Source organism: Oncorhynchus mykiss, chromosome 13 (genome assembly GCF_057628025.1).
Source record: "Oncorhynchus mykiss isolate SJ-2025 chromosome 13, ASM5762802v1, whole genome shotgun sequence".
Lineage (NCBI taxonomy): Eukaryota > Metazoa > Chordata > Actinopteri > Salmoniformes > Salmonidae > Oncorhynchus > Oncorhynchus mykiss.
This window is the reverse complement of record NC_143034.1, coordinates 60,487,127-60,513,520: the sequence shown is the minus strand read 5'-3', so window position 1 is coordinate 60,513,520 and position 26,394 is coordinate 60,487,127. Positions and strand designations below refer to the sequence as shown.

At 43.9% G+C, this 26,394-nt stretch overlaps 3 protein-coding genes and 1 long non-coding RNA gene across 7 annotated transcripts; 2 read left to right on the top strand and 2 right to left on the bottom strand.

Moving 5' to 3' along the window:
* Window positions 1–1,585: 1,585 nt before the first annotated feature.
* On the top strand, window positions 1,586–8,853 carry trim35-13 (tripartite motif containing 35-13). 2 transcript variants are annotated; one of them, XM_090197040.1, is made up of 7 exons: window positions 1,586–2,035; window positions 2,816–3,680; window positions 4,621–4,716; window positions 4,864–5,094; window positions 5,238–5,260; window positions 7,903–8,021; window positions 8,175–8,853. In XM_090197040.1, exons 2-7 carry the CDS (start codon window positions 3,279–3,281, stop codon window positions 8,714–8,716), a joined length of 1,413 nt encoding a protein of 470 aa, XP_090053166.1. In that variant the 5' UTR covers window positions 1,586–2,035; window positions 2,816–3,278; the 3' UTR covers window positions 8,717–8,853. The 2 variants fall into 2 exon arrangements, with proteins under 2 accessions (XP_090053166.1, XP_021414235.3); XM_021558560.3 differs by lacking the exon at window positions 1,586–2,035 and having other exon boundaries at window positions 2,792–3,680.
* A 678-nt stretch (window positions 8,854–9,531) lies between these two features.
* Window positions 9,532–19,783, bottom strand: LOC110486737 (long-chain fatty acid transport protein 1). 3 transcript variants are annotated; one of them, XR_016486031.1, is made up of 13 exons: window positions 19,249–19,775; window positions 18,677–18,844; window positions 18,079–18,473; window positions 16,827–16,994; window positions 14,125–14,194; window positions 13,877–13,968; window positions 13,607–13,716; window positions 13,246–13,455; window positions 12,921–13,047; window positions 12,630–12,767; window positions 12,331–12,495; window positions 11,427–11,692; window positions 9,532–11,279 (listed from the first exon to the last, which is right to left on the bottom strand). XR_016486031.1 is itself a non-coding variant. In XM_036941441.2 (13 exons), the coding sequence occupies exons 2-13, from the start codon at window positions 18,841–18,843 to the stop codon at window positions 11,122–11,124; spliced, it is 1,947 nt and encodes a 648-aa protein (XP_036797336.2). In that variant the 5' UTR covers window position 18,844; window positions 19,249–19,783; the 3' UTR covers window positions 9,532–11,121. The 3 variants fall into 3 exon arrangements, 2 of the variants coding, with proteins under 2 accessions (XP_036797336.2, XP_036797337.2); XM_036941441.2 differs by having other exon boundaries at window positions 11,427–11,573; window positions 19,249–19,783; XM_036941442.2 differs by having other exon boundaries at window positions 11,427–11,573; window positions 18,677–18,850; window positions 19,625–19,740.
* A 313-nt stretch (window positions 19,784–20,096) lies between these two features.
* LOC110487554 (prostaglandin E2 receptor EP1 subtype-like) lies at window positions 20,097–22,436 on the bottom strand. The gene is made up of 2 exons (XM_021559466.3): window positions 21,372–22,436; window positions 20,097–21,131 (listed from the first exon to the last, which is right to left on the bottom strand). The coding sequence occupies exons 1-2, from the start codon at window positions 22,287–22,289 to the stop codon at window positions 20,868–20,870; spliced, it is 1,182 nt and encodes a 393-aa protein (XP_021415141.2). The 5' UTR covers window positions 22,290–22,436; the 3' UTR covers window positions 20,097–20,867.
* Window positions 22,437–24,578: 2,142 nt separating this feature from the next.
* On the top strand, window positions 24,579–26,077 carry LOC149978946 (uncharacterized). Its single transcript, XR_016486035.1, has 2 exons — window positions 24,579–25,140; window positions 25,331–26,077. It is a non-coding gene; the product is annotated as an uncharacterized LOC149978946 (long non-coding RNA).
* Window positions 26,078–26,394: the final 317 nt, after the last annotated feature.

The window sequence follows — 26,394 nt, the reverse complement described above, 5'->3', positions numbered from 1 at the left end:
ACACAGCCTGGGATCAAACCCGGGTCTGTAGTGATGCCTCTAACACCGCGATGCAGTGCCTTAGACCGCTGCGCCACTCTGGAGGCCCTCAGTTGATTTCTAAATTTTGTCTGAGGTGATGATATTCTTCTCAAAAGGTAGTTAATTATAATCACGAATTATAATAATTTTCCAGTTCAGGTTCTCTTTTGGCACAAATTACAGTCAAATCAACTGAAATTAACTCCATGACTTAATTTGATGTTACTTTAAGGTAACACCAAGTCAATACTTTGTATAGCCGTCTTTTGCAGCAATTACAGCTGCAAGTCTCTTGGGGTATGTCTCTATAATTTTTGCCAATTCTTCAAGGCAAAACTGTTCCAGCTCCTCCAAGTTGGATGGGTTCTGCTGGTCTACAGCAATCTTTAAGTCATACCACAGATTCTCAATTGGATTGAGGTCTGGGCTTTTGACGTTTCCCCATGAACCACTTGAGTGTTGCTTTAGCAGTATGCTTAGGGTCATTGTCCTGCTGGAAGGTGAACCTCCTTCCCAGTCTCAAATCTCTGGAAGACAGAAACAGGTTTCCCTCAAAAATGTCCCTGTATTTAGTGCCATCCATCATTCCTTCAATTCTGACCAGTTTCCCAGTCCCTGCCGATGTAAAACATCCCCACAGCATGATGCTGCCACCAGCAAACTTAAATAACACCCATCCCAAAACCCCAACAAGGAACAGGTGAAAACAATTAGATAAAAACAAACGAAAAGGAAAAATGGATCTGTGGCAGCTAATAGACCGGCGACGACCGCCGAGCGCCACCCGAGCAGGAAGGGGAGCCACCTTCGGTGGTATTCGTGACACTGTGGAGCTTTGTAGCTCCTTCAGGGTTATCTTTGGTCTCTTTGTTGCCTCTCTGATTATTGCCTCCTTGCCTAATTTGTGAATTTTGGTGGGTGGCCCTCTCTTGGCAGGTTTGTTGTGGTGCCATATTATTTCCATTAAAAAATATATATTTAGTGGTGCTCAAAGGGATGTTCAAAGTTTTGGATATTTTTTTATAACCCAACCCTGATCTGTACTTCTTCACAACTTTGTCCCTGACATTTTTGGAGAGCTCCTTGGTCTTCATGGTGCCGACTGCTTGGTGGTGCCCCTTGCTTAGTGGTGTTGCAGACTCTGGGGCCTTTCAGAACAGGTGTATATATACAAAGATCATGTGACACTTAGATTGCACACAGGTGGACTTTATTTAACTAATTATGTACTTCTGAAGGATTTTTTTAGCTTCCAGATCTTATTTAGGGGCTTCATAACAAAGGGGTGAATACATATGCCCTCACCACTTTTCAGTTTTTACAGTTTTTAAAACAAGTACTTTTTTTTCATTTCTCTTCACCAATTTGGACTATGTTTATTGTGTATTTATTGTGTATGTCCATTACATGAAATCCAAATAATATCAATTTAAATGACAGTTTGTTATGCAACAATATAGGAAAAACGCCAAGGGGGATGAATACTTTTGCAAGGCACTGTAGATATTCATTGGGCTGCTATTCAATGTCACTATAAAGTTCACACTTGATTTACAAAGCTTGGAGTTAAATAAATGTCAGAGGGGCGAAGGCTCACAGGCCAGCGTAACCATATCTGAGCCACTGCGGCCTATTATAGATGCATACCGGAGTCCAGCTCTAGCTCTGTGGGAGAATGGAGGCCAAAGCTTCCACTCTCCTGGAGGATGATGATCTCTCCTGTGCTGTATGTAGAAAGGTCTTCTCTGTTCCCGTGGTTCTCAGCTGTCATACCTGTGGCTGTAGCTTCTGCAATATCTGTCTGGATGAGTTCTGGGAGCAGCAGGGTTCTGAAATATGTCCTCTGTGCATTATCGACTACCCTGGAGGTCCTCAGAGAACGTGTGAGGAACACAGGGACAAACTGAAGATCTTCTGTGTCACAGACCTGCAGCCTATCTGTGATTATCATTGGTCAGTTGACCATAAGGATCACAAAGTGTACCCAATAGCTGAGGCAGTGGTGTACTGCAAGGTAAGCTGCGACAGCAAATCTATTTAGTGTTTAAATCTATTCCCAGTGCAGGAGTTTATCCTTCTGGGCTAACTCCCACTACCCAAACTATTAGGTTACTATAATAATAGTTTCGGCAACCAGAAGGCACATTCAGCTAAATGCCACTAAACTTGAATGACTTCGTCCCCAATAAATAGTCCCTAAGTGTGCCCAAAAGTGTTGCTGTTCTGATGTTCCTCTTGTAAAACCCATGATTCTGATTTGAATGAGAGCATCAGGCACCAGAAAGCTGGACAGAACAACAAAATGAATACATTAAAGGGATAGTTAGATTTTTTAAAAGTTGGGCTTATTTTCAACTTCCCTAGGGTGTTGTTGTTTCCACCAAACCGTTTTTAAATGAGCTTGCTGGTTATTTAGTAACATCCAGAAACAACAACACCCTAGGTTGAAAATGAGCTAAACTTTTTAAAAACAAACCATCCTTTTAAGACATTATAGGTCTTACAAATGCATTACAACCACATCATAATGCATTATACCTGTAGGCTTTGGGTAAAGTGTTACCAACAAATGCAGGTTAGACATTTACAGTGACTTAAATGGACTTATTTAGGACAACATTTAAAAAATGTTAGACCCAGCACTTAGTCAAGGCTAAGTTGGACTGTGGAAAACTTTGCAGGGGTCAGTGGAGGGGTATTTTCTTACCCTCCTCCCTCCCACCTAATACATTCTCTCCTTCTATTAATACTCACCGTCTTCCCATCTTTTCTTGGTTATTGTGTTTCTTCCCAGAGATCCCAGATGGAGCGTATCATTCTTCTGGAATACGCTGGCCCCACCAGTCTTGTGACTTATTAAATGATCAAATGATTATTGCATCACCCTCATCGAAATGTTATTGGCTGTATAAGGCAGACCCCCTTGCATCATCACTCTGACGTGCCAATCTCCACTCTTTCCAACAACACTGATCTCAGAACACTGCGTCAATGAAATGGGACTATCACTCACTCTCTGGTCTTCCTTAAAAGATATCAGGTGGATAACTGTGATTTATCATGCAGTGGGAGGTGTTTATTTGCATATCCACTACTCAAGCAGATGGAAGCCCTATGGACATATTCATTTCCTTTAAGCATTAAAGTTTAACTGAGGTAGACCCCAGAGAACCCTGGCAACAGCGGTGGGAGGAGCATAGTAACCTTATCTGACCCTGCTGCTGCTCCAGCCCTGTTTTAAAAACCTGACAGGCAGAATGACATCCAGGCACCACGAAGACAATCTCTCTTGCCCCCTCTGTGGAATTATCTTCAACCAGCCCGTTGTGCTCTCCTGCAGACACAGGTTCTGTAAAACATGCCTTCAAGACAGCTGGAGTACCCAGGACAGTGAGGACGACTGCCACTTCTGCCCTCTATGCTGGAGACGTTCCTCCATGAATGAGATTGTGGTAAACACCATTCTGGAGAAGACCTGCGAGTCCTTCAGGAAGGAGATGAGCAGCAGGAATAACCCTATGGGGTGTAAGGAACACGGAGAGACGCTCTCACTCTTCTGTCTGGACGATCTGCAGCCCATCTGTGTTGCGTGCCAGACGTCGGCGGTACACAAGGGGCACAGGCTCTACCCCATTGGGGAAGGTGCACACGACTGTAAGGTAGGCGAACACAACCTCGGTTGTCTTCACTGTGCCGTCAGTGTCACTGTCACTGAATGTGTCACTCATCATCCATACCCTCGCTCTTAACTTTGCTTGTCAGAGGGAAACTAACTTTCATCTGTATGTTCAGCCTCATCTAACCTCCAGCTGCCATCCTTTTCCGCCCGCATTGTCAAATAACGCTCATAACTTTCACAAGTTGCTAAACCAGCAGCACTTCTTTCATCATGAAAAGGAATATATTACTTTTTTAGTTTTTTGTTTGACAGTTTTGTTTTGTAAAAACGTGTGTGTGTCATAGAAACCATCTTTGACACAGTGAGATGGTTAACAGGGGGGTTTGGAAAAGTCGATCATTCTATTAATACATTCATATGTTGGGTTGGTCGATGCTTGGGCCCCTGGGAGGAATGAAACCAGATCCCAGGTCTCTCAAGTGTACCCCCCTACGTTCCCCTCCTCCCCTGGCCCACCAGCTGTCCTTGACCCTGTTCTAGGAACAAGAAACATTTTAATGTTAGAATTTAATACTCAAAGACAACATCAACAGAGCATGGATCATGAGCTTCAGTGTACCTCAATGCAGAAAACTCAATGTCCAAACGTTCTACATTGCTTTGGCACGTTGACTTTCTGAATATGTGTGTAGTCTTTTGTTTCATCATCGTCTCCACCCTCGCTGTCACTTAGTCACATGATCCAGACTCTGTTAATGTTGCCGTTGCATTAGCTAGGTACAGCTATCAATTGATCTGGATCTTCCAGTCAAGGAGGTATTGAGAACCTTTACACATGCAGCTGAATGCTGTGATGGGGCTTCGATGCACCGGTACCTGACAGATGAAACCAACACATTGTGCTGTTGACAGCCTGGCTTATGGCCAGCCTGATCCTGTGGTATGTGTTAAAGTGTAAATATCTTGCCTTTACATTCCAGGAGGAACTCAAGACTGCATTGACCCCATTGAAGGAGAAGCTGCAGCTGTTCAAGAAGGCTATGGTCGTCTGTGATCAAACGGCAGAGCACATCAAGGTGGGGTATTGTATTTCTAGCACTTTAGAAAGATTTTGTTGGTGTCCTTTCTGGATCAATACATCTTCTAATGCTCATGGAACCCATCATCAGTAATGTAACCTGGGTTCATTGAGGGTTTCATGTCTTTAACATGTCTAATTTCAGAACCAGGTTGAGCATACTGAAAGGCAGATAAAGGATGAGTTTGAAACCCTTCGCCAGTTCCTGAGAGATGAGGAGGCAGCCAGATTGAATGCTCTGAAGGCAGAGGAGGATCAGAAGAGTCTGCTTCTAAAGGAGAAGATTGAGGAGATGTCCAACGAACTGACGTCCCTCTCAAACACCATCAGAACCGTAGAGCAAGAGATGAGGTCTCAGGACATCCCATTCTTACAGGTATACACAGTATGAAGTTAAACCCTACTTACAGTACAAAGGGAATTCCCAAAGCAAAATAAATACTAAAATATAGAAACATAACATGCATGTGGAATATTGTAGCTGTCCATCTAAAAGTGATACATTTACTTGCTTTTCAGAACTACAAGGATATCATCAAGAGGTAAGTGGAGTCAGGAATAGCCATTAATTTGACCCACGGGTTGATGTCATGAGCTAACAGAGGCAAAATACAAAAATAGACAGAGACCCATACTGCCTCACTATCATGTGCCCATAATATACTAATGAAAACAGTCATCTAGCTACTGAATGTGGCAGACACATCTAAGGCTAATGTGTGTTTCCAGATTCAATTATTATCTTAACTTATGCCTAGAATCAATCAGATCAATCTTTAACAAGCGGTGTCGAAGGTGTAACTGTGTTGGAGCTGTCAAAATGGTGAGCAGATGCTCTTGCTCTTGGTCACAAAGCCACACCCCTCCCACTCACGTTGAAAGTTTAAAATTAGAAAGTTTAGGCAATATAGAAATAATGACACTCAAATAGAAAATCATAAAACTAAATAATAAGGATTTGTATCAGCCTAATTCAGGTGTAGATTACATCTCAAACTCCAGTATTTGAAATTGTAAACAAGACGACTCCGTGCAGCCAACAGCAATGTCCACTTTAGGTGTAATGCCAGGAGCCGCTTGTGTATTTGACAGCTCTAACACAGTTCCACCTCCGACACCACCAAAACAACAGCTATGCGGATTTTGGCTTAAGCGTAACTGATTGAATAGAGCCTTTAAAGGTAGACTCAGCGATATGAAGCAGGTGCACAAAGTAAACAAAGTAAAAGGCTATATTTCTTAGCTGTTTTGGTACCTACCACACTCTAACAGCATGAAGCAAACCCATGCACACATTGATACTGTGTATGACTGTGTGAAAGTCTTGCATCTCGCTCATCGCAATATCTGCGGTGATGCTCGTGGCAATGTCATTTCACTGAGTCTACCTTTAATAAAAACAGATCATCATGTTAAAATGAACTTTACTTTGACACAAAATAGCAATAAATATGATACAATCCATCATACATTAATTTCATGGTAAAATACAGTGCCTTGCGAAAGTATTTGGCCCCCTTGAACTTTGCGACCTTTTGCCACATTTCAGGCTTCAAACATAAAGATATAAAACTGTATTTTTTTGTGAAGAATCAACAACAAGTGGGACACAATCATGAAGTGGAACGACATTTATTGGATATTTCAAACTTTTTTAACAAATCAAAAACTGAAAAATTGGGCGTGCAAAATTATTCAGCCCCCTTAAGTTAATACTTTGTAGCGCCACCTTTTGCTGCGATTACAGCTGTAAGTCGCTTGGGGTATGTCTCTATCAGTTTTGCACATCGAGAGACTGACATTTTTTCCCATTCCTCCTTGCAAAACAGCTCGAGCTCAGTGAGGTTGGATGGAGAGCATTTGTGAACAGCAGGTTTCAGTTTTTTCCACAGATTCTCGATTGGATTCAGTCTGGACTTTGACTTGGCCATTCTAACACCTGGATATGTTTATTTTTGAACCATTCCATTGTAGATTTTGCTTTATGTTTTGGATCATTGTCTTGTTGGAAGACAAATCTCCGTCCCAGTCTCAGGTCTTTTGCAGACTCCATCAGGTTTTCTTCCAGAATGGTCCTGTATTTGGCTCCATCCATCTTCCAATCAATTTTAACCATCTTCCCTGTCCCTGCTGAAGAAAAGCAGGCCCAAACCATGATGCTGCCACCACCATGTTTGACAGTGGGGATGGTGTGTTCAGGGTGATGAGCTGTGTTGCTTTTATGCCAAACATAACGTTTTGTATTGTTGCCAAAAAGTTCAATTTTGGTTTCATCTGACCAGAGCACCTTCTTCCACATGTTTGGTGTGTCTCCCAGGTGGCTTGTGGCAAACTTTAAACGACACTTTTTATGGATATCTTTAAGAAATGGCTTTCTTCTTGCCACTCTTCCATAAAGGCCAGATTTGTGCAATATACGACTGATTGTTGTCCTATGGACAGAGTCTCCCACCTCAGCTGTAGATCTCTGCATTTCATCCAGAGTGATCATGGGCCTCTTGGCTACATCTCTGATCAGTCTTCTCCTTGTATGAGCTGAAAGTTTAGAGGGACGGCCAGGTCTTGGTAGATTTGCAGTGGTCTGATACTCCTTCCATTTCAATATTATCGCTTGCACAGTGCTCCTTGGGATGTTTAAAGCTTGGGAAATCTTTTTGTATCCAAAACCGGCTTTAAACTTCTTCACAACAGTATCTCGGACCTGCCTGGTGTGTTCCTTGTTCTTCATGATGCTTTCTGCGCTTTTGACGGACCTCTGAGACTATCATAGTGCAGGTGCATTTCTACGGAGACTTGATTACACACAGGTGGATTGTATTTATCATCATTAGTCATTTAGGTCAACATTGGATCATTCAGAGATCCTCACTGAACTTCTGGAGAGAGTTTGCTGCACTGAAAGTAAAGGGGCTGAATAATTTTGCACGCCCAATTTTTCAGTTTTTGATTTGTTAAAAAAGTTTGAAATATCCAATAAATGTCGTTCCACTTCATGATTGTGTCCCACTTGTTGTTGATTCTTCACAAAAAAAATACAGTTTTATATCTTTATGTTTGAAGCCTGAAATGTGGCAAAAGGTCGCAAATTTCAAGGGGGCCGAATACTTTCGCAAGGCACTGTAAGATATATTTTCGCTGGTATAATAGACAGGATTTGACTCATCACTGAATGTCGTCATTCCAGAACCTGGCATATGCCGCTGGATCCAAAGATTATTCCTGGAACTCTGATTGATGTTGCAAAGCACCTGGGTTCTGTAAAGTTCAACATCTGGGACAAGATGAAGAGCATCATTCAATATAGTGAGTATTAATCAAATATGAGTCGGTAGAAATGACTGTACTGTTTCCTCACAGGAAATAAAGTTATTCTATATATTTAATTTCATCTCAGTTCTGCTCTTTCTATCATCTCTGTCTTCCATTTGAGGCTCATATCTTCCCCTCTCTCCCCAGCTCCTGTGACTCTGGACCCCAACACAGCTGCTAGCTGCTTCATCCTGTCTGAGGATCTGACTGTGGTCCAGTGCTGCTCGCAGGTCTTCAAGCTCCCAAACAACCCCGAGAGGTTTGACATCAGTGCTGAGTTACTGGGCTCCGAGGGGTTCTGCTCTGGCCGCCACAGCTGGGAGGTAGAGGTAAAGGCTAACACATACTGGGTGGTAGGTGTGGCCAGCGAGTCTATCAACAGGAAGGGCAAGCATGTGCTGACGCCAGCCGAGGGCTTCTGGACTATACGCTTCCGCAATGGCGAGCACAAGGCGTGCACGGCACCGTGGGCGCCCTTGACCATGATGAGGAAGGAGCCTCAGGTCATCAGGGTGGTGTTGGACATGGACAGGGGCAAGGTGACCTTCTTTGACCCCCGGGAGAGGACGCCCCTCTATACGTTTACAGACCTCATCTCACCCCGGGTGTTTCCTTACTTCTGCACTGCCTGTAAGGAACACCCACTGAGACTGCTGCCCGTCAGGCTGTCTGCTGCTGTGGTGCTCTAGAGGGCTCCATGGGGGTTCATTACTAACAAGCAGTGGAGGCTCAATTACTTACAGATAGATCCAGTTGAGTTTACTAGTCCTAGATGATGAAGGCTGATCACTTGGGACCGTCTGGAATAAAGCATGTAATGGTCTTATGTTTGTGAGTATTGTGTCTACAGATGATATACACTGAGTATACCAAACATTAGGAACAACTTCCTAATATTGAGTTGCACCCCTTTTGTCCTCAGAACAGCCTCAATTCGTCAGGGCATGGACTCTACAAGGTGTTGAAAGCATTCCACAGGGATGCTGGCCCATGTTGACTCCAATGCTTCCCACAGTTGTGTCAAGTTGGCTGGATAGCCTTTGGGTGATGGATCATTCTTGATATACACAGGAAACTGTTGAGTGTGAAACACACATCAGCGTTGCAGTTCTAAACACTCAAACCGGTGCCACTGGCATCTACTACCATACTCCATTTATCTTACCCATTCACTCTCTGAATAGCACACATACACATTTGTCTCAAGGCATAAAAGTATTTCTTAAACCCGTCTCCTCCCCTTCATCTACACCGATTGAAGTGGATTTAACAAGTGATAGAAATAAGGCATCATAGTTTTCACCTGGTCAGTCTATGTCATGGAAAGATTGTGTTCCTATTGTTTTGGACAGTCTTGTTGACAGGACATGTTGACTTGAAAAGTAGCAAGTCTTGAAATAGGTAGACCTGAAACTAGTTAGCAGCTCTAAAACGGTACAAGTTTGTCCTAGAATGTCAGAGCCCTTATAACTCTGTTCTGAATCACAAAATAAAATAACACTGGTGTCTTTTACAAACCTTTATTTTGAGTTACACCTAAACAAATGTATGAAAATGGAGAGCTAGAATAATGTTCCCAATCAATTCTATCTACAATATTACTCTGAGAAATTGCTTTATTACATAATAATAGGGCAACCATGATCTCTGACTAATTGACAGATTGTGAAGATATTGTTTAAATAATGTTCTTTCTTATGCATTGGAGTTCCCTAGTCAGGTTAAGCATAAAACCCCAATAGTTCCAGGACACACAGGGCTTCCACAGGGTTCCCACAAGGCACATAATATCAATGTGTGTGAACCTGAGTAGTCAGTCAGTGCATATCATCCATTACTTCAAACATGTTACGTAATCAGGTTTAGTTTTACATTTAAAAAATGTCATCTCGCAATCGAAGCTCCTACAGTTAGTGTTCGGAATAAGAGGCATGTTCAGCTGTGGCATGTTCTATCATACTATTAACACACAGGTAGCAACACCTCATCCAACATGGACACTCAAGTATTGCTAAAAACCTGTTCAGTATTTTGTTATGTACATGGTGGCACACTACTATTACAAGGTTGGGAGCAAATAGCCTGGAACACAATTTTCAAGAGACTGGTATCTCAACGACTGTGGTCTATTCAGTCCCAGCTCTCATTTCCTTTACACTCTCATTGTAACAAACAGACAAACGCTGTCATTGTAACAGACATCCTGGTTTCATGTGAAAACTTGCTATACTCTATGTGCATTGTAGTGTTGAAGGCTTGAACGTTTTCATTTGGCTAAACTAAGAAACAACACAAATGAAGGGGGAATGAAAAGGGGGAAAAAAGCCCTCATCCAACCTTGTCCTTGTACGTTATTGATAGTGTTAACACATGGTTTTGGAACAGTAAGGTTTCCCTATTGATTGATCAGTAGCCCTTCAGTCCCCTGATCTAGACTAGATCCAGGGAGAAACACTAATACATGGAGACTTCAGTAATAACACTACTTAAAGCCTGCAGGTGTACTGCTTTATAACGTGTTCTAAGCACAGATGAGCCTTTATAATACTATGTTATTTTTCACAACGTATGAAAATATCAAGTTGAGACAGGATCATTATGAGTTGATAAGACATTATAAGGGGTCATGCATGCTTATGACAAGTCTTACAATGCATTATAACGGCACAATAAGGCTTTCCACTCCAGCATATCACAGTCTCCAGTATCTGACACCTTGACAGTCACTTTCCTAAAGCCGGTGTGCACTACATGACTTTCAAAATCCTAACATGGCTGAGCCTCTCGCACTAAACGACCATCTTTCCTGTAGTATTTTGTTGTCTTGCCAACGTAGTGGTGCCACACTAAACCATGTGGCACAGACAGGGGTCACACACTAAACCATGTGGCACAGACAGGGCTCACACACTAAACCATGTGGCATAGACAGGGGTCACACACTACAAGATTCCTCACTTGGTCGTGAGGATTGTCCATACCACCGTGTCTCGCGAAAACAGTTATGTGATTAGATTTAACATAGCTACAACAAGCTGTGGCTCAAAGCAGCCTCATAAACGTGTTGTGTAAACCCAGCTTAAAATAGTCCATCTCATAGAGCCATTCTACCCTCCACTATAGCACTGTGTAGCTCCTCATTCACAGCCTCATAACGCCCTGCTCTGGAGTTCAAAAAGTAAATCTGGTCGGTTGATAAGCGCGGATCGTATCCCTCCCTCTGCAACCGGGTCTTCTGGATTTTAAAGGTACCTAGGAGGAAGGAAACAAAGACAATTGGTCATTAATATATTTGATTATTTCTTGGAATGAGCATTAGACGCTTTATGCAAGGCCTTGTAAAAAATACAATTGATGGATATTTCACATTAGAATTAGCCTTGTGTCTAGTCCACTCACCTGTGGTGTCTACTTGTGGGGAGATGCGTAGGAACACGGGACGGGCGTAAGGGGGAAGGGCCTGTTGGACCACTCGCAGGAACGCATCACAGTCAAATGTCCCTGTTGGGTCTGCAATGGCAGCCATCCCTGCCTTCCCTTCCACATCTACGGGGAGACAAACAACACGCCAGGCTTTTCACAACACCATGCTGCAAAGTCTACCTAATCACTCAACCTCCCTGTTGGGTCTGCGATGGCAGCCATCCCTGCCTTCCCTTCCACATCTACGGGGAGACAAACAACACGCCAGGCTTTTCACAACACCATGCTGCAAAGGGCCAAAGTCTTCCTAATCACTCAACCTCCCTGTTGATTTTAACATTTATTTAACAGGGACAATGCTGTCAAATCAACATTTAAAAAGGCCCAATTCAGCTGTTTTTACATCAATATCAAATCATTACTGGGTAACAATTAAGTACAATAGTGATATTTTTCCATTAAAATGTAAAAAAATAAACAAATAGCTTTTTTTTTAGCAAAAAAACTATTTCTCAAGCAAGAATTTGGCCTGGGAGTGGTTTGAGAGTAGAGGAGACAACTGAAAACTAGCTGTTACTGGCAGAGAGGTTTGGAACTCTTATTAGTCGATTAACTAGAATTACCACCTGGTGATGTCACCAGGCAAGCCGAAACTCCACCCATGCAAAACCAGCCGATTAGAAGTTCCTGTGTCGATTATATTTTCAACCAGCAACTATCAGGAAATAGCACTGGTTTCATCAGCTGTACAATGATACAAAACACATGAAAAACAGAATTTTGACTGCACTGGGCCTTTAAGTGGAGATTAACTCCTGGTTTCACCTCCTGTCACTATCATACATGTAACATGGTGCACATAATGTGAACTTCATCTCACCTGGTACAGCTACCCCATACACAGCCACATCGGCCTGGCCCAGCAGACCACTCAGTGTTCCCTCCACCTCGGTGGTGGAGACGTTCTCTCCTCTCCAGCGGAACGTGTCTCCACTGCGGTCCCGGAAGTACATGTAGCCCAGCTCATCCATCACCAACACATCCCCTGGGAGGAGGTAGAGAGAGGTGAGTTGATGACACATTACATTGTGGTAAAGATAATGAAAAGATAAGGACTGATATAATAGCACTAATTCCAAGTATGATAATCGAAGTAAACATTACAGCCTGTGGGTTTACCTGACAGATATGCCGAGTCATTTTTCTTGAAGACATTGTTGGCGATCTTCTTCCTGGTGGCATCCTGGTTGGCGTAGCCATCAAACCTCCGTAGCGGGTCCTGTTGGTTGATCCTTCCCACCAGCAGCCCTGGCTCCCCTGAAGAGAGGAGTCGTACATGGAGAGGTCAATCTATCCAAGTCTAGTTATGAATCCCTTTTTACATACATTTTTCACAACATGCTTTACAGTTACCCAGGTTAACATTTATAAAAGTCCTATATTTATCAATATTGGTGCACATTTACTTACCAGGACGGCAGGGCACACACAGGCCGTGCCTGTCCCTCACCAGCTCCGTGGTCTCCTCATCCACTTTCATGAGGCGGATTGGGTACACATTGGGCAGGATGCGGCTGTTGAACCCACAAGCTCCCACCTTGTCAGTGGAGAAGACATAAAAAAGTATTTGATACGACAGGAAGATCCTTTTATGTAAATAAGAAATAATAATGGCCCAAGAATAGATCCTTGAGGTACACCACATTGTGGCTCTATAAAAGTTGCATTCTTTAGCAAAAATATATTGCTCTATTATTTACATACTTTTTGAGGCAGTTGACAACATGACCCCTACCTTGCCGTCCATGTTGGCGATGCTACAGTTGCATTCGGTGGCTCCGTAGAACTCCCCTACCTGAGCCACACCAAAGCGCTCGGTGAAGGCCTCCCAGACACTAGGACGCAGCCCATTCCCCACTGCCAGGCGAACCCGATGACCCTTCTCAGAAGGCCGCACCGGCTGAGACAGCAGGTAGCGACAGATCTCCCCTATGTACTGCACCACCTAGTGGACGGATGGGGAACAGCGTAGACATCAGATTTAAATTCAATGCGGGTTTCAATCAAAAATCTTATAGCTGCACATCGACCACTCAAGAGTCAGGATGTTCTTCCTATGCTCATAGAAAAGGATACATAAGCTTTTTTCTACTTACAGTGCAGTTGTGCTTGATGCAATCTTCCCAGAAGCGACTGGCTGAGAATTTCTTCTTCACCACCACAGTGAGTCCATTGATGAGACACTGGCCTACACCCATGATATTACCTGTAAAGGAGAGGAACATTGGACAGCCAGTGAGGGTGACAGGTTGAGGAGGAGAATCAGGACCACACTGTCAGACCAAACCAAATGACTCCTGAAAGACAGTGGAAGGTGATAGGACAGAAGCAAAAGATGGAGAGATGGATGAAGAGAAGACACACACCTGCAGAGTGGTAGAGGGGAAGGCAGTCGTAGATGATGTCATCCTGGCGCATGCGGAAAGCATGGTAGCCAAAAGCAGCAATACGGTAATACCTGAAGATAGAACAACACAAAAAGGATTCAATTATCAAATACATGAATGCAGTGGGTGCTAAGCTATGCTATAGCATTGGGAATTACGATACGCAGAAATACACCAGACAAGTGTCTCGCTGCTGGATATTAGAATGCTGAGGCTGAGAGACTCACCGACTGTGCACCACTATGGCAGCTTTAGGGAGTCCTGTGGTGCCTGAGGTGTATATATAGAACAGACGATCTGTTGGGGTTGGTGGTTGTGGGGGAGGATGGAGAGAGGAAAGGGTGAAGAGAAGGACAGGGGGGGGAATGGGAGGGTGGAGGAAGGATAAAAGGGAGGGAAGAGTGAAGCAGGGGAGGATGGAGAGAGGAAGGGAAGGTTAAATAACATGACATTCTATTTACAACAGTGAGACAGACACTCACAACCACAGAGAGACAAGTGGTAACTGGTACCCACGCAAACCAAGATGCAGACACCCACTCACACTGTCCTAAATGAGAACACAGAGACCCCATTTAGCAAAACCCCGGCATCTCCATAATACTCTCCGGGAAGGCCAGTTGACTGACTGGGCTGCCCACTGATACGCCTGAGACTGACTAAACAATACCCTAGAGAAAGTTTCCCAAACCTCTCCTCGAGTACTCCCAGCCTGGTCCACTTATTCAATCTAGTTCTAGCACACCTGATAAAAATAAATAAATATATACAGTTGAAGTGGGAAGTTTACATACACTTAGGTTGGAGTCATTAAAACTCATTTTTCAACCACTCCACAAATTTCTTGTTAACAAACTATAGTTTTGGCGAGTCGGTTAGGACATCTACGTTGTGCATGACAAGTAATTTTTCCAACAATTGTTTACAGAGATTATTTCACTGTATCACAATTTCAGTGGGTCAGAAGTTTACATACACTAAAGTTGACTGTCTTTAAACAGCTTGGAAAGTCCCAGGACATTATGTCATGGCTTTAGAAGCTTCTGATGGGCTAATTGACATCATTTGAGTCAATTGGAGGTGTACCTGTGGATGTATTTCAAGGCCTACCTTCAAACTCAGTGCCTCTTTGCTTGACATCATGGGAATATCTAAATCAAAATAAAAAGACCTCCACAAGTCTGGTTCATCTTTGGGAGCCATTTCCAAACACCTGAAGGTACCACGTTCATCTGTACAAACAATAGTACGCAAGTATAAACACCATGGGACCACACAGCCGTCATACCGCTCAGGAAAAAGATGTGTTCTGTCTCCTAGAGATTAACGTAATTTGGTGAGAAAAGTGCAAATCGACCCCAGAACAACAGCAAAGGACCTTGTGAAGATGCTGGAGGAAACAGGAACAAAAGTATCTATATCCACAGTAAAACTAGTCCTATATCAACATAACCTAAAAGGCCTCTCAGCAAGGAAGAAGCCACTGCTCAAAAACCGCCATAAAAAAAGCCTCTGGTCTGTCCTCTGGTCTGATGAAACAAAAATATATTTTTTTGGCCATAATGACCATCGTTATGTTTGGAGGAAAAAGTTGGATGCTTGCAAGCCGAAGAACACCATCCCAACCGTGAAACACGGGGGTAGCAGCATTATGTTGTGGGGGTGCTTTGCTGCAGGAGGGACTGGTGCACTTCACAAAATAGATGGCATCATGCGGTAGGAAAATTATGTGGATATATTGCAGCAACATCTCAAGACATCAGTCAGGAAGTTATAGCTTGGTTGCAAATGGGTCTTCCAAATTACAATGACCCCAAGAATACTTCCAAAGTTGTGGCAAAATTGCTTAAGGACAACAAAGTCAAGGTATTGGAGTGGCCATCACAAAGCCCTGACCCCAATCCCATAGAAACATTGTGAGCAGAACTGAAAAAGCCTGTGCGAGCAAGGAGGCCTACAAACCTGACTCAGTTACACCAGCTCTTTCAGGAGGAATGGGACAAAATTCACCCAACTTAATGTGGTAGGCTTGTGGAACACTACCCGAAACGTTTGACCCAAGTTAAACAATTGTGCGCTGCCCTATGGAACTCCCGATCACTGCCCCGGGAACGAACCAGGGTCTGCAGTAATGCCTTAGACCGCTGCGCCACTCAGGAGGCTGATACATCTAATGAAGGGCTTGATGATTAGTTGACAGGTTAAATCAGGTACGCTAGTACTGGAATAAATAAAATACATGGAATTGGCTGAGGGTATGTAAGGAGAAGTTAATTTGCCCTGGAGATAAGTTCATACTAACAACACATTATTTACTTAAAGCTCAGCTGACACCTGGAGCGGTCAATCAAAGCCACATCTGCCCTAGATTGAATCTGTGACAAGCATACCAAAAAATAACCAGGACTGAGTAGAATACAACATCACCAGGAAATTGGGATAGACCAATCATTTTAGGGAAAGAGCTTCCAATTTAGTCTTGGTAATTACAGCTCTTTGTCTGAGCGAGACAGTGAGTGACAAGGAAAAGTGACTGAACTGTTTTATTTCACTTGAAAAAGTGAGGATGAGAGTGGAATATTCATGTGGAAAACACTCCATGCATACAGATCAATTTTTTTTTCTTGTGGCCACATTTTACCCATCAGCTCTGACCTACTAAGCTGTCAATGTGAGATGGGTATTAGCAGATAGTTGTGGGCTCTAGCTAAACTGTTTTACATATTGCGAGATACATTTTATCTTGTTGGAGACTGGCCAGAGATTGTGAGGTATATGTTACCTTGGCAGCAAGAGCATAGTAGTGTGTATTATTATGGTGTTATACACAATATTGCTTTCTGAAATGCTTCAAAATAAGTGTCCAGCCACAGGTGAGTTATAGGAGACTGGATGAACAATAAGATGTGAGGGGAAGGAGGACACTCACCATTGAAGCTCTTGGGTGGGATGCAGGGAGGAGGGGGCAGTGTAGGGGCAGAGGCCAGGATATAGTCCAGATTCTGGGCAGCCAGGGAGGCAAGACAGTCTACACTGAGCTCTCCTGTACAAAACCGCACCATCGACGGGCTCAGGGATGAGCTCACCTCCAACATGGCTGAGGAGACAAAAAAAGAGAGGAGGGAGAGAGAGAGATAGATTGAGGAGTGCGAGAAATAGAGGAAAGAGAGGCAGAGAGAAAGGGAGAGAAAGAAAGAAGGGAGAGAGATAGAATAGGAACAGAAGAGGGATAGGGAGAGTAGAGGGATAGGGAGAGTAGAGGGATAGGGAGAGTAGAGGGATAGGGAGAGTAAAGGGATAGGGAGAGTAGAGGGATAGGGAGAGTAGAGGGATAGGGAGAGGGATAGGGAGAGGAGAGGGAGAGGGAGAGGAGAGGGATAGGGAGAGGAGAGGGATAGGGAGAGGAGAGGGATAGAAGAGGGAGAGAGATAGAAGAGGGAGAGAGATAGAAGAGGGAGAGAGATAGAAGAAGGAGAGAGAAGAGTTGCGGGATAGAAGACGGATTGAAGACGGAGAGGGATAGAAGACGGAGAAGAGTGAGCCACAGGATATTTCAGAAGTGGACTTTAACTGGGAGAGTGAATACAGAATTGAAAGGTAGTTATCGATTAACTACCTGGTCATGGGAAGAGAAATCATAATTACAAGAATGATAGTGCATTATGCATAGAATGTGAACAATAAAAGTGCAACAAAACAAATGAGCAGACAGAACATCACTGTTGACCCAGACAAACAGAAAGCCAGACAGAATACTGACATAAGCAGACGGAACACTGCTGCCAGAAAGACTGTCGACCCACCCAGACAGAATCAACAGACGGAATTCTGAGATGGAATATTGCAACAGACCATCAGGAAAAAAAATGTTGGAACGCTTTATAATGACAGTTAGATGTCTGAAATAAGCAGACGTAAGACTGTTGCCAGACAGTTGACCCACCCAGATGTACAGAGACAGAATTCTGAGATGGAATATTGCAACAGGCCATCAGAACATTGGAAATTATCTTTGGAATGCTTGCAAGAAACATGCATTGACTGATTTAGGACCAGTTTTGCTTTTTAAATCATAATGAATAAGAGGAATGACCCGATCCTTGATCAGTACTCGTACTCTGAGACGCTTTGTGAATACAGACCCCAAACCCCACATTTTCCCATCTCTGAATCCCACCTACCATCAGCCAGCTCGGCTCCGAACACGATCCCTCTGGACACAGACACTCCAACACAGTGCAGGAGCGCATCCCTCCGCAGGTTGAAGTTGATGAGTGCTGCCTCCACCCCCACCTTGGCCAGGCCCAGCCAGAGGGCCACCTGCAAGGGTCGGCTCTCCATGAAGAGGGCTACCACATCCCCCGGGGCCCAGCCCTGGGCCAGAGCCCATTGGGCCACAGCGTTAGACAGCAGGTCCAGCTGGGTGAAGGTCCACGTCTCTCCTGTGGCATCGTAGATGAGGGCGGGTTTATTTGGGTGCTGCTTCACCGTCTGGGCAAAGATGGAGGGGATATTGCTGTTGCGCCGTAGGTGGTGCCACAAGGCTATCTTGACTCGTAACAACACGTAAAGGCCACTGGAAGGAGTACAGAAAGGGAGATTAGGGAGGGAATGTTACTATTTTACCATTACCTATAGTGATGATGACTAACTAGTAAAAGGTACATTTCCTGAAGAAAATGTGTGTGCCTGCTTCAGCAGTCTAAATGTGTTTTTTTTAATGGTCGTAGAATTTGATGTAAGCACACCTCATATTCTTAACAAATTAAAGGCACCCACTTTAGGTCTCTTTTGGCAGTACGGACTACGATGTAGAGGTACTTCCAACCACCTGTGCCCAGAAAGACCCCGAAGCCTGCTGCTAAGCTCCAGGACCAGGGGACCCCGAAGAGACGCAGCAGACCCAGCGATCCCAGAGAAAAAGAGGCACTCGCTGCATTGCGCATCCTAGCAGTGGAGAGGAGTTTCAAAGGGTTATAAGGGTGGGATAAGTGAGCGAGACAGGCCTACAGCATGGTGTTAAAATGTAATGGCAGAGGGGTAAGGATAGAGGGTGTACAACACGTGGCAGTGGAGGACAGAGAGGTAAGAGTGCTTTTGGACCAGTCTCTCTTATAAAAATGACTAACTTGACTAATTTGAACAGTGAAAATGTAAATATGTGTAATGAATTAAAATTAAATGCGAGGTAGTCACGACCTTATAGTATGGTTTATAGGATTACATACTGTATAGTTGGTGTTTGAACCGTGATGTATTTGTTGTTTTAGGCTGGCTAGTTAAAGTGCACTGTGCAAAAATGTTATCATATAATGCAGCGTTGCCTACAGAGCGTAGGCCTGGTCTCTTACCTATGATCATACAAGACCCGACGACGAACTATTTGAGAGCAATGTCCCTAACCTTTCACCTAGTAACCGAGTATTCTACAAAACGTTCAATAGCGCTCTAACCACTACCAGGCTTGTATACAAATTAGAATCGCCACCACACGCTGTTGCGTTTGTTGCGAGGATAACATTCATCATTTGAAATATTGCTACATTAATACGTATCTAAATGTTACAACAGTTTAACTGTCACCGCACCAAATTGCTATCAGAACAACGCCTCTCCTGTAACAATGCATCAATTTATGAACATCAAATACATAGCCTACGCACTCTAAAGAATTCCGAAACAGATTCACTAAATGATGGAATGACTAGACAGTTAATGGATACTTATCTATTTGTAGTAGCCGAAATATAAGAATCACAGTATTATGTACTCCATATTGAATGTTATTGCATTGCGACGACCACCAACCGCACCGCCCAAATAGTATCGTCCTTTCTCTGTGAACTCAGCCATTAGCTCCTCATCGAATTACCGACTCAATCCCATTGGCCGATGTTATGATGACGAAGGAGAATCCGCCTCTTGACCCGCCTGTTTCAGGTTCACTTCATCCAGTTGACCAATGATTGCATGTGTTGCTACATATTGAGAATATAAAATCACATTCAACAAATACTGTGTACTGTATACAGATATCCTACTGATACGATATATGTGTGTGATGCAAAAAGCCCTGATCTATTCTCTACCTTTGTCATACAGAGGCTCTCGGGTAGGCTATACTTTCCTTTTGAGTCAAATAGCTTTGACCTCTAGAGTAGCCTAATTCGTTCAACAAATGTTGAAATGAAACTTTGTGAAGGAGCAGCTGTTTATTTTGAATCACAAGGAAGCAATTCCATGCGGCCATTTAAAGTAAACATAAACATTACAGTCTTGTGGGTTACAACAAAGATTATCTATTATATTGACAAGATAGTCAAGAGGCCGCTCTAACAATGGAAATACATGTCCTCAAAGATGTAAAGCAGGTGCGGGAGGCGAGATCAGGTGGGACCATTCTAGCCAATGAGAGTGCATAAAAAGCGTGTGAACAACAGGTACAACTCGGATATAAATAACTTTTTTTCAAATTTGCCGAAATACCACGTGTAACAACCTAACCATTACAAAACGTATATTCGATCAAATATGCCTCACGTAGCAAATTAGCAATTACATTTTTTTGCTGACCAAATTTGACACTCATTGACCATTCAAAAATTCCTCACTTCGTGGTCATATTTTCATGGAAAGATTTTGGACGGAGTAAACCCTGTCGCTTGGCCTCTTCTTCACTGTTTAGAAGCATTTCAACACAAATACAGTAATACAAATTAGAGACTGATACGCTTGCAGGTGTTTACAGGTCACCAAACTAAGTGAAACATCTAATGTGTTTATGAATTGACTATCCCATGACTGCCAACTGCTCTTCTGCTATGAGTATATGTCCACATTCTTGTACTGTAGGGCTATGCATCGATGTGCAGTATCTCAAACCTGTTTCACTTGGTGTTTTTGAGTTCTCTCTCAGTTCATCACAGAGAGTGTATCCACAAATGGGAATATCTTTACACACATTCATGGGTCAGTGTAGTCCAATCCCCTGTCTGCGTGAGGCTGTAGTGCAGGAGCTGCTCTGTGTCAGGGTGGACCTGGAGTCTGGCTGGAGGACCTGGAAGACCCTGCGCAGCACAGCCCGTCTGAGCAGGATGTAGACCCAGGGGTCCAGGATCTGGTTCCAGGTGGCCATGCGGAGGCCCAACAGAACCAGCTTCTCTGACTGACGTACTGTGTGGCTGGAGCCTCGCCCGCCGCGGCAGAACTGACCCACCAGCAGAGAGATGGAGATCTGGTGATGGTGGACAAAGCCACTATGTTAGGGACATAAAAGCCACTGTGGCACACTGTATATATGAGACAGGCCTGAATAAATGAGGTGAATATGTTGTATCCTACTATTAATTTTAGAAACACTTATGTGTCTGTTTTTAAACAAGCAAAAGCCTTGTCTACAATAAGCAGGCTACCAATGTTAAACCATCTACAGTATAAACAAGGTCAAATGTCAGTGGAGGCTCTAGCTACTCACTAGAAAGGGGCTCCAGCACACACAGGACACCATTGTGATCGCTGTCAACTGGGCCATCATCTCTACATCCAGCGAGCGTAGGGGAGAGGAGGAGGTTCTTCCATATCGTACTGGTGCTACTGTAGTGTTTGTCCTGATGCCCTGGGAGTTGAGCCTGGCCTGCAGCAGAGCCAGCCCGCTCAGGGTGTTACAAATCAGGGAGAGGCTGAGCGCCGTGAGCCCCAGGCCGGAGAAGGTGAGGGCCAGGGTGGCGTCAGCCGTGGAGAGCGGCCCGTGGACTGTCAGAAAGCACCAGGTACCAGGGAATTGGGTTGTGTAACTACCCACGTCCACCAGGGGGAGCCCGGCCAGCAGCAGGGCTAGGGAGGACAGCAGGAGGACAGCCAGACGCATGTGGGCCACCGTGATCAGGGCAGAGTGGAGGAGGGGCTGGGTAATGCCCATACAACGCTCCACGGCCATGGCACTGCCCAGTAATAGAGGGCACAGGCCGAAGAACACCAAGCTGGCACCGAACAGTTGGCAAAACATCCCGGCAGGCTCGGTGGTGTCACGCATTCCTGCAGCCACCCTGTGCCTCCGACTCTGACCCAGGTGCAGATGGAGGGCAAAGGCACCAGGGATCAAATTACCAGCCAGGTCGGTTAGCAGTAGAGCCCCCACTAACAACAGGAACGGAGCTTTGGCCCGATGTCTGAAGCGTACATAGGACTTGGCCAGGATGCCCAGGGCGCTTAGGTTGGAGAGGCCACCCAGGGTCATGGTGAAACAGGACAATCCAAAGGAGGGAGGGTTGATGAGGGGTGGCAGTGTGGTGGCATTCAGGGTCTGGATGGATGGACAGGGGCAGGAGGAGAAGTTGAGCTCTGGGAGGTGATGGAGGACAGAGGGAGAGGAGGGGGCAGAGACTGTAGCCATGATGTCATAGAGGAGCAAGGAGTATTCAGCTTCAATGCCATCTGCAAAGAATGAGCGATATTAAGTTGAAGACTGGTTCAAATGTTTGTAAGCAAACCGCACTTGCGTATTAGATCTATGTAATCCAGCCTGGTTTTATAGACTAGATGTAATATAGTACATGTAAATCCAGGGCACACAAATTTCTATCATATGTTACGTTTGGTATGGGTACATAAGACAAATGATTGCTTAAGTTGGGATGGATGGGTTGCGAGTTTGAATCTCATCACGGACAACTTGAGCATTTTAGCTAATTAGTAACTTTTCAACTACTTACTACTTTTTTAGCTACTTTGCAACTACTTAGCATGTTAGCTAACCATAGCCCTTTTAGCTAACCCTAACCTTAACCCTTTAACGTAACTCCTAAACTTAACCCTACCCCTAACTTAGCTAACGTTAGCCACCTAGCTAGAATTCATAACATATCATACTTTTAGCAAATTCATAACATATTGTATGTTTTGCACATTTGTAACATTGTCCCTTTTGCAAATGTATGACATAATAAGAATTGTAATTCGTAACGTACTAATTTAATTTAACAGAACTCCTAGATATCTCAAGTGCACCTGTGTGATTACGAGCATTCCCTTTGAGGAGGCTCATTGAGTGATTATGTGTGACAGGTGGTCTGTAGGACTCTTGAGGATTTTAACTTTGCATTAGAACAGACCCTGATTGCACTGAAAAGTCTGTAATGAGACACTAATGGGAACTTGCCTGGTGCTTTCTTTGCCTCTGTGCCCTTTCAGGAACCATATCCAAACACTTACAGTGCCTTCGGAGAGTACTCAGACCCCTTGATTTTTTCCACAATTTGTTACGTTACAGGCTTATTCTAAAATTGATTACATTTCCCCCCCTCATCAATCTACACACAATACCCCAAAATGACAAAGCAAGAACAGGTTTAGATTTTTTTGCTAATTTATTATAAATAAAAACGGAAATATCATATTTACATAAGAATTCAGACCCTTTACTCAGTACTTTGTTGAAGCACCTTTGACAGCGATTACAGCCTCAAGTCTTTTTGGGTATGACGCTACAAGCTTGGCACACCTGTATTTGGGGAGTTTCTCTCATTATTTTCTGCAGATGCTCTCAAGCTCTGTCAGGTTGGATGGGGAACATCTCTACACAGTTATTTTCAGGTCTCTCCAGAGATGTTTGACCAGGTTCAAGTCCGGTCCCTGGCTAGAGACTTGTCCCGAAGCCCTTCTCTCCCGATTGCTCAGTTTGTCCAGGTGGCCAGCTCTAGGAAGAGTCTTGGTGGTTCCAAACTTTTTCCATTTAAGAATGATGGAGTCCACTGTCTTCTTGGGGACCTTCAATGCGGCAGGTGTTTTTTGGTCCGCTTTCCCAGAGCTGTGCCGCGACACAATCCTGTCTCGGCGCTCTACGGACAATTCCTTCGACCTAGTGGCTTGGTTTTTGCTCTGACATGCACTGTCAACTGTGGGACCTTATATAGACAGGTCTGTGCCTTTCCAAATCATGTCCAATCAATTGAATTTACCACAGGTGGACTTCAATCAAGTTGTAGAAACGTCTCATAGATGATCAATGGAAACAGGATGCACCTGAGCTCAATTTTGAGTCTCATAGCAGAGGGTTCGAATACTTCTGTGAATTATATTTAGATTATTATTTTTTTTTTTGCAAAAAAAATCTAAAAACCTGTTTTCACTTTGTCATTATGGGGTATTGTGTGTAGATTGATGAGGAAAAAATATAATTTTAGGATAAGGCTGTAACTTAACAAAATGTGGGAAAGTTGAGGGGTCTGAGAGGGGTCTGAATACACCTCTCTGGGAAGAGGAAGGGCAGGGGTGTATGCTTCATGATTAATGACTCATGGTGTATTCATAACAACATACAGGAACTCAAGTCCTTCTGCTCACCCGACCTATAATTCCTTACAATCAAATGCCTGCCATTTTATCTACCAAAATAATTCTCGACAGTTATAGTCAGACACCAAGACGGCCATCAAGGAACTCCACTGGACTGCAAACTGGAAACCATATATCCTGAGGCTGCATTTATTGTAGCTGGGGATATTAACAAAGCAAATTTGAGAACAAGTCTACCTAAATTCTACCAGCATATTAATTGCACTACGCGCATGGGCAAAATCCTCGATCACTGCTACTCTAACTTCCGCAATGCATTCAAAGCCCCCCCCCACCCTCCCTTCGGCAAATCTGACCACGATGCCATCTTGCTCCTACCGTCTTATAGGCAGAAACTCAAACAGGATGAACCAGTGACGAGAACCATTCAACGCTGGTCCGACCAATCGGTAGCCACGCTTCAAGATTATTTTGATCACGCGGACTGGAATACGTTCCGGTCAGCCTCAGAGAGCAACATCGACCTATACGCTGACTCTGTGAGTGCATTTATAAAGAAGTGCATTGGAGATGTTGTACCCACTGTGACTATTAAAACCTACCCTAACCAGAAATTGTGGATGGATGGCGGCATTGGCGCAAAACTGAACCATGGAAAGAGGTCTGGGACTATGACTGAATATAAACAGTGTAGTTATTCCTTCCTCGACGCGATCAAACAAGTGAAATGCCAGTACAGGGACAGCAATTCATCAGCTCAGACACGAGACGTTTGTGGCAGGGTCTACAGGAAATCATGGACAACAAAAAGAAAGCCAGCCACGTCTCGGACACCGACGTCACGTTTCCAGACAAACTAAACACCTTCTTTGCCTGCTTTTAGGATAATACAGTGCCACCGTCGCGGCCCACTAATAAGGACTGCCCCCCCATCCTTCTCCGTGGTTGATGTGAGTAAAATATTTAAATGTTTTAACCCTTGCAAGGCTGTCTCTTATTCATCCATTTACATTTGTGTGTATAAGTTAGTCATTGTGAATTTGTTAGATTACTTGTTAGATTTACTGCACTGTCAGAACTAGAAGCACAAGCATTTCGCTATACTCACATTAACATCTGCAAACCATGTGCGTGTGACAGCATCCCTAGCCTCGTCCTCAGAGCACGCACAAACCAGCTGGCTGGTGTGTTTATGGACACATTCAATCGCTCCCTATCCCAGTCTGTTGTCCCGACATGCTTCAAGATGGCTACCATTGTTTCTGTACCCAAGAAGGCAAAGATAACTGAACTAAATGACTACCACCACATATCGCAACAGCGCCTCTTCAACCTCAGGAGGCTGAAGAAATTTGTCTTGTCACCCAAAACCCTGACAAACTTTTACAGATGCACAATCAAGAGCATCCTGTCTGGCTGTATCACAGCCTAGTACGGAAACTGCACCGCCCTCAACCGCAAGACTCTCCAGAGACTAAGCTACCTGCCCTCCAGGACACCTACACCACCCAATGTCACAGGAAGGCCAAACAAATCATCATGGACATCAACCACCCGAGCCACTGCCTGTTCACACCGCGACCATCCAGAAGGCGAGGTCAGTACAGGTGCATCAAAACTGGGATGAGAGACTGAAAAACAGCTTCTATCTCAAGGCCATCAGACTGCTAAACAGCAATCACTAACTCAGAAAGGCTGCTGCCTACATTGAGACTCAATCACTGGCCACTTTAATAAATGGATCACTAGTCACTTTACACAATGCCACTAAATAATGCCACTTTAATAATGTTTACATATCTTACATTACTCATATCACATGTATATACTGTATTTTATACCATCTATTACACCTTGTCTATGCCACTCGGACATCGCTTATCCATATACTTACTGTACATATTCTCATTCACAACTTTTATATTTGTGTGTATTAGGTAGTTGTTGGGGAATTGTTAGATTACTTGTTAGATATTACTGCACTGTCGGAACTAGAAGCACAAGCATTTCGCTACACTCGCATTAACATCTGTTAACTATGTGTATGTGACAAATACAATGTGATTTGATTTGAATGCACTATGTATGCATAGTTACACACACCAGGCATGCACGCACACACATCGAACCCGATAACTTCAAGCCTGCCCTCAAATATTTGCCTTAGTGTCACTCTGCACTCTCCAGGCATACATATCCCTTTT